The 14,975-nt window shown below is 39.7% G+C and overlaps 1 protein-coding gene across 4 annotated transcripts in view; it reads left to right on the forward strand.

Annotated features, from left to right (window-relative positions):
* TP73 (tumor protein p73) overlaps window positions 1-14,975 on the forward strand; it is a 177,207-nt gene that overhangs the window by 54,233 nt on the left and 107,999 nt on the right. For all 4 annotated transcript variants that reach the window (XM_075604905.1, XM_075604904.1, XM_075604907.1 and 1 more), the window contains exon 2: window positions 13,756-13,851. In XM_075604905.1, coding sequence (XP_075461020.1) covers window positions 13,756-13,851 — 96 coding nt within the window. The remainder of the gene's footprint in view (window positions 1-13,755; window positions 13,852-14,975) is intronic.

The following is a 14,975-nucleotide window of genomic DNA, read 5'->3' on the forward strand; positions in this document are numbered from 1 at the left end:
GACGTCCAGGCCTTTTTGTGTTGCAGAGCTCACCAGTGCGTTCTTTTTTTCTCAGAATGTACCAAACTGTTGATTTGGCCACTCCTAATGTTCCTGCTATCTCTCTGATGGATGTTCTTTTTTTTTGCCGCCTAAGGATGCCCTGTTTCACTTGCATTGAGAGCTCCTTTGACCACATGTTGTGGGTTCACAGCAACAGCTTCCAAATGCGAATGCCACACCTGGAATCAACTCCAGACCTTTTACCTGCTTAATTGATGATGAAATAACGAAGGAATAGCCCACACCTGTCCATGAAACAGTTTTTGAGTCAATTGTCCAATTACTTTTGGTCCCTTGAAAAAGAGGGGGCTACATATTAAAGAGATGTAATTCCTAAACCCTTCCTCCAATTTGGATGTGAATACCCTCAAATTAAAGCTGATAGACTGCACTTTAAGCCCATATACACTATTTAACTGTAACTTGAATTGATTTTGGTACACAGCCGAAATAACAAAACTGGTATCAGTGTCCAATTATTTCCGGACCTAACTGTGTACAGGCATACCCCGGTTTAAGTACACTCACTTTAAGTACACTCGCGAGTAAGTACATCTCGCTCAATAGGCAAACGGCAGCTCACGAATGCGCCAGTCAGCACGTCTTGAACAGCAATACCGGCTCCCTACCTGTAACGAAGGTGTGCGCAAGCGGGGAGACTATAGAGCCTGTTACAAATGCCTTATTTACATCAGTTCTGCACGTATATGACGATTGCAGTACAGTACGTGCAAGTGGAAAAAAGGTGATGCTTCACTTTAAGTACATTTTCGCTTTACATACATGCTCCGGTCCCATTACGTATGTTAATGTGGGGTATGCCTGTATATATATATATATCAGTTTATAAAATTTATTTTTTGAGTGGTTCCAAATTGCCTTTGTAAAATAAAGAACCGTGAAGTGCTAAGCTGGCATGGCAGGGGTTCTCAACTCCAATCCTCAAGACCCACCAACAGTTCAGGTTTTCAGGATATGCCTGCTTCAGCACACTGGGCTCAATCAGTGGCTCAGTTGAAGACTGTGGTATGGAGTTCTTCGAGAAGCAGACATGAACTAATGATGTTACCTGCTTTAGAAAGAACAGAGCATATGGTTGCACATCGAAGTCTACATACACAGATGTTGGATATATTCCCCTAGCTTCAAACTCCTTTAGGAATGAATAAATCTGTTATCTTTATAGATGCTCTAAGCATACACTAGGGAAGTAATTGCACTAGTTCCTGTACTCATTTTGTGCAATAATTACAATCCTTTTTAATATACTGTAGTGCCGACGAGTATTCTAAAACCAATCTAGGGCAATCACCAACAAGATCCAGGTACAGTACATACTGGGTACATGCTGAAAACATGCTGGGTACATGCTGCAACATTTCTGCAGACACACTAATGACCCATCGGATTAACAGCGGGGGTCCATGGCAGTCCCATTCAAAGTGAATGGGACTGCCAGGGACCCCTGCTGTGTTAATCCGATGGGCCATTAATCTCTGCAGAAATGTCACAGAAATGTTTGCAGCATGTATGCAGCATGTACCTGGATCTTGTTGGTTATAGCCCCAGATTTTCCAAGGCAAGTTTAAGGCAAGTGTTAGAATACTCGTCGGCGCACCTGTATGTAGTCCCCTTTCCCTATGCCTAAGGGAACTACGCGGCAACTACATGTGCCGCTATACCTGTTTGCTCACAGGTGGCCTAAGCCTCCATCTCTGGGAGACTGGGGTGAGCTCTTTCTCTTTGCTGTGCAGTGCAACACCTCCACCTATGAGGGATCCCAGCATTGGTGGGATAACCCCTCACAGGAACCAATACACTGTAAAGAATAATACACCACACAATGTATATAACTAAGATTTACTGTATACACCTACTAACACATATACACATACAATAACTATAATAACTGTACCCACCGTGTACACCCAATGACCCAACATGGTGGTTCCCCCCAAAGTACTGAGGTGCCGTGGCACCATTACCCCTGGCGTCCTGTCCCAGCAATTCCCACCCAAGTGTGAGGTAGCGCTACCCCCTGTGGATGTAGCTGTACGTTGGGTACCTGCCTGGGTACTCCAGTACCCAGGTGCTGCTTGGTGTAGTGAGTTGGAGCGGGTTCCACGCAGCGAGGCCTCCAACACAAATCCCCTCTCTCCTAAGGAGTCCGGATCCTCCTCGCAGTGTGAGCTCCAGCCGGAGGGTCTCACACAATGTCTGTGGATCCTGTGACATGGTCCCAGGCTGCAGGAGCGCCACGTGACCGTCCGGTTATGGAGCAGAAATAACAATAATGGGAAGAGTCCCTATCTGGGGCCTTCCCTACAACACTGCACTACTGTGGCTCAGGGCCTAACTGGGGCCTAGGGGCAAGATCTAGGCCTAGCCCAGGAAGCACTGATCCCTGGATGCTACCTTTTCCTTTGCCTCCTCCGTCAGGACTCACTCGTGTTCTCCCTGTTTGCGGAGGATATCGTGTCTCTCCCTCCTGCGCGAATCCCATTAGCTGGGACAACCCCACGTGGACAGTCCCTCCATCTAGGGATTCTGGAACATGTAGTCCTGCGGCTGCATGTGCGGAGCTAACCTTATATGGCCACTACACTCCTTACTCTGCGCATGCGCGACTTACAAAATGGCCGCCCCCACCTCCCGATCGCACGGAGCTCTGTGGAACCACTAAACAGCTCCCACGCACCGGAGGCAGGGTAGGGGAACTCGGCGACATGTACATAGTCTTGTAAACGATAATTTGTTTCATGAAAAGCAAAGAGATTTGATTACCCTTTCAGATTACTCCTAGTACTACAGCCAACAATTTGCTAAACAGGGTTGCAGGCGTGAATGTGCTCACAAGTGATATATTTTTTAAACATCTGTTTGTTTATTCGTTTTAAGTACTAGAGTGAAAAATTGGTTCTGTTTTATTCCTTTTTAATTTTAATGCACAGACATAGGGGTTTATAGAGAATATAAGCAGAGGATAGATTTTACTATTGTGATCTATGAGAGAGTTGTAATGTTACAAGAATTTATAAAAGGAAGAACCTGCAGCCATGGGACCTAATAGTATATGTAAATGAATTAACAGTGGTAACACTGTGTAATATTTGGGGGTAAATAATATTTTTCAGAGAAAGATACTCATTTAAAAGAGTGTGACTATTGGGCACAAATGATACATTGAAGAGAATGATTCTGATTTAGATCAGGATAACAACCTAGAAATCTAGACCTAGACCTCCCCCCAGAGCCCCCCTCCTCCTCACCTTTTTAACTTGGGAGGTCTTTTCACTTTGCTGCAAAGAACAGGATCTACTATGGTTCTTTCCCCTCATACAGAGGTAAAGGGAAGGGTTCACAGTGTAGTGTAGGACCTGCATTCATTTGGTTATACCGTGACGTTGGTATGCAGGCTTATGACGCTTTGGCCAAAGAGTTTAACTAAATAACCAAGTAAATATTATTATTATTGAAGTATTTAAACTTTATACTTATTACTTTATATGTTTTATCAATTGGATGTAGCATTGGGCACCCCTATTTTTTGTAACAACCTAGAAATCTGTTGGAACAATTGTCCATATAAGGCGTGAACCTGATGTGTAATCAAGAACAATATACTGTAACAGCCATTGCTACTTTACATGAAATGATCCATTGAACTCATAATGCTGACTCTAATAGTGATCAGAACTGGAATATTCTATGGAGAATGCCGAACAAGGTACTGTATTTATTGGACATTGTTTTCAACCACTACCTAACAAGGTTGCATTTGTCTACATTTAGCTTTTAGCAGTGGCGTGGCTGGACATGCGCGGGCCCCCGGGCAACATTTTGCCGGCTGCTTGTGCGTATGCGCGATTGGCCCTTGCTGACTGCACATGCGCGACAGGAACTTGCCAGTCGTGCATGTGCATGAGTGACTGGCAAATGGCGATCACGCATGCTCGGCCCGCTAGTGCCGATTGCGCACGAGCAGCTGGCAAGTGCACAGTCGGTGAGCTGATCGTCAGATTCGCACATGTGCAGTCGGCAACAAATATGGTCACCCCCAAGAGCGCAGGCCCCTGGGCCTTGCCCGGGCTATAGCCACTGGCTTTTAGCCATTTAGGTGCAGTACTTGTTCTCTATGAATATGTCTAATCCTAATTAAATGTATTAATACTCTTTGAGCTAATTGTATTAATACTCTCTGTGCTTTGTGCCCATATGCATCAAGTCAAAAGTGGTACAATTCTGGGATAACATGCACCAGATGTATGAAAGACAAAAATCCAATTAGTCAATAGGATTTTTTTATTTCATACAGCTTTTGTTCATAGGGTAAGCAATGAATACAATTTACTTTCCTCATTACAGCTCTTTGCATTCTCTGGAGATCTCCTGCATTTTTTTCTTTTTTACATCAAGGTGACAAAAACTGTCCAAAGTCAAGATATGGACACACTGTAAATTTATACAATATCATTTATTGGCATTATTTTTAGTTTGAAAGTCCTTTTTTATTATTATTCCTATTTTTTATTTGCTCTCTTGACAACTTCTGCACATTGCACTGATGCTTTTACCGAGCTGCCACAATAAACTCTTACCTTGACTACAGTAGTACATGTCCTATTATTTTAATTGAATTATTTTCATAATGGACATCTTTTTGCACTTTTTAAATTAATAGCGGACTGTATTACATTTTATTAGAGAAATAAGAGAGTTCTTTGAAGATCTCACAGGTTTTGACGAAGTTATTCATAGGCCTCTACTGGAACTGGAACATGAAAAAGGGATCAGTGAGATTTTGAAATATCTGTACAACTCAAAATCTATCTTGTTGGTCCATTAAAACCTGCAATGATTGAACAAATGCGGTGACTAAACCTTTGCCTTACACCTATCAGTGTTGAATTTAATTTGCCATTTTACTGGCCACGTTTTGCAGCTCTTCTCTATGCACTGTAAACGTAACTGTATTGCATGGCTGAGTGCCATCAACAAGTGTTGCAAACTTGCTAGTTACACTGTATCCCGAAAGGCTTTACAGGGAGTCCTTGCTATCCGAGGTCCATTATCTGTCGAACGGCTTATCCGACGCCAGATAATGCATTCCGCTGAACGCATTATCCCACGTCGGAATGGCTTATCCGACGCTCACCGCTGTGGATTAACATTGGATCCACAATCCGATGGTCCGCTATCTGTCGGCGGTTTGCGGAACGGATTCCGGCGGATATCCGAGGACCGCCTGTATAGCTATAGTATAAATGTCTATCCCCTAGGTGGGAAGCCGGTGCTCTGCAGAGCTGAACTGCATTAATTTAAGTTCTGGGGGATTCCCTGCTTGCCGAGATACTTATCTCTCAGGTGTTGCTGGTATGTCAAGGAGGTTTAAAGCTTGCACATCATGTTGGCCAATAGGAAGTCGTGACGGATGACGTTGCAGTTTCCAATGGGACCACGTGATCCGGGGACTTTAAACCTCCATATTGTTTTCCCTGGAAGGGACAGTAGTGGGCGCACCTTCATTGATAAGTATCTCGGAAAGCAAGGGGTCCCCAGAGCTGAAATAAACGAGCTTCTGCTCCGGAGACCCCCTGCTTCACACCAATACTTAAAAAAAGAAAAACCTATGTGGAACTGCTCCTTTTAAAATATAGGTTAGTGTTCTGCCCTAGAATAAAGGTAACCATAATTCTGTATTTTATGAAGTAAAAGGTAGGTCTATATCTTCATCATTTATTTGTTGAATATGGATCCTGGTTCATAAGTGACTTATGAACGCTTAGTGCATAGGCCCCTATGTTCCCTTTGGTATCCTCAAAGCTAATTGTATGCAAAAACAACAGCCATACTACATCTCATTAGCATAGGCTTAAAATCATGTTATTGTAGCATAATGTTGAATGTTCCAATAATGTGACATTATGTCCGTCTTGGTGTTACTGCTATCCACATGCTAAAATAAGGCTTTTGCTGAAGTGGAGAGAAAGAGGACAAGACGAGAGGAGAGGGAAATAACACCTGTAAATAACGCTGTTACTGTATTTAAATAATGCCAAACTGTGGCATTACACCCATCCAGACACAGAAAAAGCCCTATTTCATGGTTTGTGTGTGAGTAAGTAAGTTTAGGTATGAAGTTAAGTCCCTACATTAACCTTAATGGACTTTAGTGCATATGCAATGTTATGATAGTGCCTCATTTGCATATAATTTACATCTCATTATCACTAACATCCACTACAGTTAACGCTATGCTCTTTATAGGAGAAAGCATGGCTTAACGTCATATTATTGTCATTTGAACATACACAGTAAGCCTTAAGTTAGGTTAACTGAGCTTTGTGTATCTAGGCCTTTGTACTTACAGTAGGGCTTGCTTGCAAGCAGTGCCGCTATATTTCTGTTGGTGGCAGCACAGTACACTGAGTCTAAACGTTTTTAACACTGTGCTAAACTAGTTATAAATAATTCACTTATAGAGCGGACTGAAGGAAGACCAAGCTTTCAGGTTTACCCTTACAATAAAAAAGGCCTTTGCCAATACAGGTTTCAACAGCTGAATTTATGTTTTTTTTTTTTTTTTCAGTTGCACAAGAATATTGCACCTACATAAACTAGTAGCATTGGGACTAGTTTATGCCATTGTCCAAGAATTAAATGGGCACTGTTTCTAGGATTCCCTCACCTCTGCTACGTGTATCATAGGACCACCCTGCGTTTACTGACAATTGAATGGTAGTTACCATGGGATTGCAGTGTGGTAACCCAGATCGGAGGTTAGCTACATTTATATTAACATATTCCCCTTGTTATGTCAGAGAAATCGTAAAATAACCTCTAGCAATTAAAACAATTTTTTATTATAAAGTTATATCCTCATTAAACGTTGAGTTACAATTTTGGCTTTCAATTTCCAAATAAATCAATTATAGGCATCATAGCATACTGTAAGCTTACCGCACATACTTGAAAACAAGAAGTGAGTCTCAATATATTACTTCCTGGGAAAACATTTTATAAATAAATACTGCAAATGAAAGGTAATTATTACTAAGTATTTGACATTAACTGTATAAAAAAAAACTTTCTATGTTCCTTCCAAAATCACAGTTGTTTAAAAAAAAACAAAAAAAAACTTTTGTACTATGAGAAAATACTTGTAGCATTTTTTTTTAAAAACAAATTTGAATTACATTTGTATTGTATTATAATGTAACATGCATTTTTTTCTATAGCAACCATTTACAAAGTCACTTCCCCTTCCTCTTCTGAAACAGGCTCTGATACCGCCCTTTTTGAACCCTGCCCTCTCCATAGCTATGCACCAATTGTATATAGTGACTGCCTGGTCACATGATCTTCCCCACAGAACTTTGCATCTTTGGTCCTCTTCTGCTGCACTGACAGCCATTTAGTGAACCCCTGAGCTGATTCTTCGACGATCGATCACAGGAGAACGTATCGATCGGCAACTTATCCAATGACTTATTGTGAGGATTGTATTGATTCACATATTAAAGGGAAAAATAGGGGGGTTTTGTTTTTTTTAAATGGCAGCTTGGACTGCTGCTTTAATATATTATAAGTCAGTTGCATATTTGTTTATGTGCTTGTATTCAATTTATTTTTTAAATAAGTTTAGTACTTAGACATAAATACTCAACACTGCAGTACTATAAACTGTCACTATAACAGAATACATCAGTACGTTTTTGGAACCGGTCAAACTTGCCTTAAAGTGAAAGGCCTTAACATGTTAATATATTTTCTATTAATATCATACCAGAAAACATCATTATATTCTGAAACTGTATTCCATTAATTTGTATGACACAATAGTGTATATGAATCAAACTCCAGGAAATTACTGATTAACTAATGGACATTTCTTTACTTTTGTTTTGCTTATACTGTATCAGCTTAAAATGTAAGCTACTTGTTAGTGAAGTTCCTTACATTTCACACAAATCTGTAAAACAGAGATGTTTTTTTCCCTAGCCCAGACAATATGAATGAGGAAATAATTGGAGACATACATTAATACACATACATTGACACTGAGGCGAATGTGCCAAAAGTCTTTCACCATCAATGTCAACACCATTGTACCAAATCGGTCTCATGAAGGAATAAACTATACCATGAACTGTACAGTATGTAACTGGAAAGTACTCTGCCAGTAAATGTAAAAATGTTAGTCTTATTTGTCATATATAGAAGAATCATAAAATACTAATCTTTTTGGCTACAACTACAGTTTACTAATTACCTGTCACTGTTATCATACAATAAACAGAAACTGTGCTCTGAAAAGCCTTTTTCTATTCAAAACATCAAAACTATTTGTAACCAAGTGTCACATCATTTGCCCATGACGTGCCCATGATGTCCATGGAGCACAGATAGCTGGCACTTCATTTGTAAATGGAAAACGTTTTTTTTGGAATGATAGTGATACATGATACGGCAATCCTACAGTTGGACCTTTGCCAGGATAACAGTAATCATTGATATGAAATGTATACCCCTAAGCAGTCTGAAGACATTATTATTCTCTCCCTGCACCAGGGCCAATGTGGAGTGTCTGACATCAGAGTTTCTGACACAATGATGTGGCATGTTATGATCTCAGTTATGTTGCCCAGCAAAGTAAACAAAACTATGTATATATATACAGTTAGGTCCAGACATAATTGGACACTTATACAAGTTTTGTTATTTCGGCTGTGTACCAAAATAAATTCAAGTTACAGTTAAATAGTGAATATGGGCTTAAAGTGCAGTCTATCAGCTTTAATTTGAGGGTATTCACATCCAAATTGGAGAAAGGGTTTAGGAATGACATCTCTTTAATATGTAGCCCCCTCTTTTTCAAGGGACCAAAAGTAATTGGACAATTGACTCAAAAGCTGTTTCATGGACAGGTGTGGGCTATTCCTTCATTGTGTCATCATCAATTAAGCAGGTAAAAGGTCTGGAGTTGATTCCAGGTGTGGCATTCACATTTGGAAGCTGTTGCTGTGAACCCACAACATGCGGTCAAAGGAGCTCTCAAAGCAAGTGAAACAGGGCATCCTTAGGCGGCAAAAAAAAGAAAATCCATCAGAGAGATAGTAGGAACATTAGGAGTGGCAAAATCAACAGTTTGGTACATTCTGAGAAAAAAAGAACGCACTGTGGGCTCTGCAACACAAAAAGGCCTGGACGTCCACAGAAGACAACAATGGTGGATGATTGTAGGATCCTTTCCATATTAAAGAAAAACCCCTTTACAACATCCAGCCAAGTGAAGAACACTCTCCAGGAGGTAGGCATATCATTATCCAAGTCTACCATAAAGAGAAGACTTCACGAGAGCAAATACAGAGGGTTCACCACAAGGTGCAAACCATTCATAAGTCTCAAGAATAGAAAGGCCAGATTAGACTTTGCCAAACAATATCTAAAAAAGCCAGCCCAGTTCTGGAACAGCATTATTTGGACAGATGAAACTAAGATCAACCTGTACCAGAATGATGGGAAGAAAATGTATGGAGAAGGCTTGGAACGGCTCATGATCCGAAGCTTACCACATCATCTGTAAAACACAGTGGAGGCAGTGTGATGGCATGAGCATGCATGGCTTACAATGGCACTGGGTCACTAGTATTTATTGGTGGTATGACAGAAGACAGAAGCAGCTGGATGAATTCTGAAGTGTATAGGGATATATTGTCTGCTCAGATTCAGCCAAATTCAGCGAAGTTGATGGCGCTTCACTTTACAGATGGACAATGACCCAAAACATACTGTGAAAGTAACCCAGGAGATTTTTTAAGGCAAAGAAGTGGAATATTCTGCAATGGCCGAGTCAACCACCTGATCTCAACCCGATCGAGCATGCATTTCACTTGCTGAAGACAAAACTTAAGGCAGAAAGACCCACGAACAAACAACAACTGAAGACAGATGCAGTAAAGGCCTGGCAAAGCCTGGCAAAGCCTCACAAAGGAGGAAACTCAGCGTTTGGTGATGTCCATGCGGTCCAGACTTCAAGCAGTCATTGCCTGCAAAGAATTCTCGACAAAGTATTAAAAATTAAAAATGTATTTATGATTGCGTTAATTTGTCGAATTACATTTGAGCCCCCGAAATAAGGGGACTGTGTATGAAAATGGTTGCAATTCCTAAACATTTCATACAATATTTTTGTTCAACCCCTTGAATTAAAGCTGAAAGTCTGCACTTCTATTGCATCTCGGTTGTTTCATTTCAAATCCATTTTGATGGCGTACAGAGCCACAATTATGAAAATTGTGTCATTGTCCAATTATTTCCGGACCTAACTATATATATATATGCAAATACAACTGTATGCTCATCTGCATGTCTTAGGCAGGTCTGCAACCCCACCTTTCACCATTATCACCCAGCATACAGCACTTCCACTGCAGCAAGGGATTCTGGGAAATGACATGCAAATGAGCACTCAGTGCCACTTTTTGCTTCAAAAACCATTTTTAACATGGTTCCCTATAGGCTTAAGCTTGCTGCATGGTCACAGCTTTGAGCACAAAGCTGTGACCATGCAGCAAGCTTAAGCCTATAGGGAACCATGTTAAAAATGGTTTTTGAAGCAAAAAGTGGCACTGAGTGCTCATTTGCATGTCATTTCCCAGAATCCCTTGCTGCAGTGGAAGTGCTGTATGCTGGGTGATAATGGTGAAAGGTGGGGTTGCAGACCTGCCTAAGACATGCAGATGAGCATACAGTTGTATTTGCCTATTTGCTTTCCTGTGAAGGGTTTTTGTCACTTTTTTTACTCACCATAACGTAACTCAGTATTATGGTATATATATATATATATATATATATATATATATATATATATATATATATATATATAACAAAAAACAACACAAAAATATATAGCGCTCAGGTGGATATAAGTGATAATATTAATAGTAAAAATAATATTATAACTTATAAGTATATACAAATAAAAAAAAACACACAATTAACTAAATATAACAACAAACCATAACATGATAGTTATAAAGAATAAGTCCAAAATAAATGTTCCACTTTAAACAAAAATCCAGAGAGATAAGAGTCCCAGGTGAAGATCCAGAGAGAGTTGTGCAGCTTCAGAAAAAGGTGGTATAGCCAACCACTACGAATCTAAGAACAAAAAACAAACAGATGCGCAAGCTGCATAGCACGTAACTGTTTAAACAATAAAGTACATTTATTTAAAAACTGCAGCCCAAAGGAAATGCACTTACAGGATTAAAAAAAGCAACTATACGTGGGAGAGAAATCTCTATGTGTAGTCATCTGCAAGGGTGAGGGGGGTCCCAGGTAGGGAGGGTACATCTGCACAGCTTGTACAGTAGCCACCATCAGCTCCTCTCACGAGTTGGCGCCAAGGAACTGAGTCAATCAGTATCTCCACGTCCTCTGCTCTCAGCATGGAACAGTTGCCAGCACTAAAAATGCAGCTAGCTAGATCGCAGGGACGACCAGGACTCCGTGTACACACACCCAGAAACGCAATGACGTCACCAACCGTACGCGTTTCGTCACACAAGGGCGACTTCGTCAGGGGATGTTTAATTGGTTAGTGACGGCCAATGAAATAGGCTGAATGATGTAAAGTCATTCTTAAACCCTAATTCCTGATTCACCACAAAACGGAGGTTTACAATGTTTATTCAACCGTGTATATATATATATATACAGTGTTCGACAAACCTATACATTTGCACGCCCCGGGCGAGTGGATTTAACATTGTGGCGAGCTCCTATTGGCCCAAGCAGCACACGTGTGGTACTAGGTGGCAAGTAGATTTTTTTGTTCGGCGAGTAGATTTTTTGGTGATTTGTCAACCACTGTTTTATATATATATATATATATATATATATAAAATTTCTTTTTAACCTACCTGCTGTATTACTGTTATCATGTAAGAAAAAGGTATTGTCTAACGCAGAAGTTAATAGTTATAGAAGTTAATAGTTAACTTTCACTGTTTGCATATCCCCAATAAAAAATATTTTATGTTACTGCTTAAACATTTAATGATATTCTTACTTTAACAGCGCACAAACAACCGAATCCACTCCAGAGTTGAAGGTGTAAAAACAGAAGATATTTACTCAGACATAGTTACAGCACAAGTTCACAAGGGAGAAGCGGCCCTGGACATGCCCCTATGCGCTTAATGTCTTATGTCACTGCATCACAAGCCCTGATGAAGTGACGTAAGCCACGAAACACGTAGGGGCATATCCAGGGCCACTTCTCACTGGTAATTTGTGCTACAACTATATCAGAATGAATATTTTCTGTGTTTATCCTATCCCTGCAACTCTGGAGCAGATCCATTTGTTTGTGAGCTGTTAACCTCTTTTGGTATATAATTAATGTAGGGAGGGGGAAGAGATGGGGATAGCACTCTCGCTTCAGCTTAATTGTTAGGCATATATATGGACACAGGTGCATGTAGGGAAACAAGGGATCAATTGGCAAATGAGAAAAGAAATCCTTTTTGAAAGGACTCAGTGCCAACCTCTTTTGGTACCCGGATCTAATGCGCGTTGAATTGAACGATACGGGCAATGTTGAGAGTCTTTGTGTCTTCATTACATGGTTTGCTATTCTTACTTTAAGCAACCATAAATCCAAACTTTGCATGTGGTACATCTTACATGATTGAATAGTGACATGGACAGTGACACATAGAGACTACTACAGTGTATGTAGTGAAATCTTCCATTCAGAAACCTCTTGGGAGTCTAACATGAGCTTTGTAAGTGGAGTATGAAGAGTATAAAGTGACATATTGTGCCTCTGGTGACCCAAACTGGACAGGCCTAGGCTTGTCAAACTTGGCACATCTTAACGATGGGAAGTGCAACTTCTAATTCGTTCTTTCACATGCTGAAGACCTCTAGAGGCTTTAGTGATGTCTGAACCCATGAAGGAAGTGGCAACACTTTAATGTAATTGACGCCTACAGAGCTGTGCTCACACTCTTTTAATCACTGTGGAATCATGTGAGATGTCCCAAGCTGCTCTCGTGCTGTCTAACAACTGCACTGTTAATAAAAAAATCTTGTACATAATTAAAACTCCAGCCTAGTATGACTAATTCCAATTTTTTTCCAATGGTTCGTAAAACAGTTTTGATTTTACTCAGATGAAGAAAGTTTCCATCCGTAAATCCTATTATCATTTTCAATGATCGGCGTACTTTGATAACAGTTTATTTCCGATTAATGTCAGATATTAACGGACAGGCTACTAAGACATTTCGTGGGTTTTGAATGTACAGAAATTCCCCCTACAAGCCAAATTTGCCAATTCTGTTTTAAATTGAGCATAATCAATATTTCTGTTTTTAGTGAGCATTATCTCTTACAGTAATGAAAGCTACAAATATAAACATGACAATTCATTAGCTATTCAACGTAAAACAATATACAAATGTTGCAGCCGTTATTGCTCCTCGCACATTGCAGCGGGACACGCACAACACACCAGTGGAAGTAGACGCCAATTAATTGCATTAGATGCGTGTGTCGCTATTGCACACGCTGGTGGGTGTAATAATGTCTGCCACATCTGTATTTAGCTTTGGGCCGCAGATATATAATAAAATGTTGTGCACACATAAATAAATAATTGTTGTTAAGGCGTTGCTAACTATATTTCTATTTTGATCTCAGAGTGATCTATCCTGTGTCGGATTCCGCTTCTGTGAAGATGTCCCAGTCTTCGGCGGCTGATGAAGGGACTACATTTGAACATCTTTGGAGTACCCTGTAAGTTATTTTAGGGAATTTCGAAAATGATTCATTAACCTTACCATAGAATAATTTAACTTATTCCTTGTTCATAAAGATTCCAAGACGTCGATTGTTGTCCAGTAGACAAAGTTCTAGTTTATTCTTACAGTGTTAGTCACAGATGGAAATTCAATCAATATTGATAACGTGTTCTCAAATGGTAATGATAGAGAAACCTTTGTCTCACATCGCAGCTTAGATGTTTCATGCAGAGGGAGGTCTTGGGAAGAGAAAGATCTTGCAGAGAGAGAGAGAGAGTTGATCAGAGTACAATGTATTTATTGATCACTAACTCCGCCCCCTTTCTCCTCGTGGTTCTGGACAAAGAACTCTTCATGTTAGGATTCAGACTAGGCCTTGAAATGTGATAGTTAAGCCAAACTCCAACATCTGTTATGCATTAAACCTTAACTGCAACTCAACTCTTTTGGCTACATATGAATTCTAAATCTTACAACATATTCTCATTCAATTGTCTTGATATAAGTTCTCATTCATACTATTTAATATGATAAACGGATTTCTAACACCTTAATATGAACAACTTAGTGTTTGTAACAAATGTTATTGTATGGATATTGACCAGGATTATTTGTATGTGAATTCAAATGTGTGCTATCATAGGTTGAAAATACCAAATGCAATATCTGGCGTACACACTAAAGTAAAACAAACGTAAAGTCTTGAAAATGTAATAAATTATGTCCACTACAAAAATCAGACATACAGTAGTAATGAAAAATTATTAGGAATAAAATATTTCTTCCTTGATGAAGTTATGAGGACCTTAACTATGGACTTTTTGTATTGATCATATACAATTAAAGCAGAATTCATTAACTGCATTTTATGTGACCAAACGTTATAAGATATAAATTTAAATATTGAATAATTACTTGTCAGAATAATGTCATCTAATTGAAACCAGGATGGACAGAGAACTGCAAATTAAGAGCATTGTGTGCTAAAAGCAACACCAAACCCACCAGAAAGGTTACTATAAAAGGGACATAACATTGCAGCTTGGTTGCCTAGGTATAGAGATAAGGTTGTTCTCCTCTTACTTTAATTAGAAATAATCAAAATGACTCATGTTGTGG

The sequence above is a fragment of the Ascaphus truei genome, chromosome 6 (assembly GCF_040206685.1).
Source record: "Ascaphus truei isolate aAscTru1 chromosome 6, aAscTru1.hap1, whole genome shotgun sequence".
NCBI classification, from domain to species: Eukaryota; Metazoa; Chordata; class Amphibia; order Anura; family Ascaphidae; genus Ascaphus; species Ascaphus truei.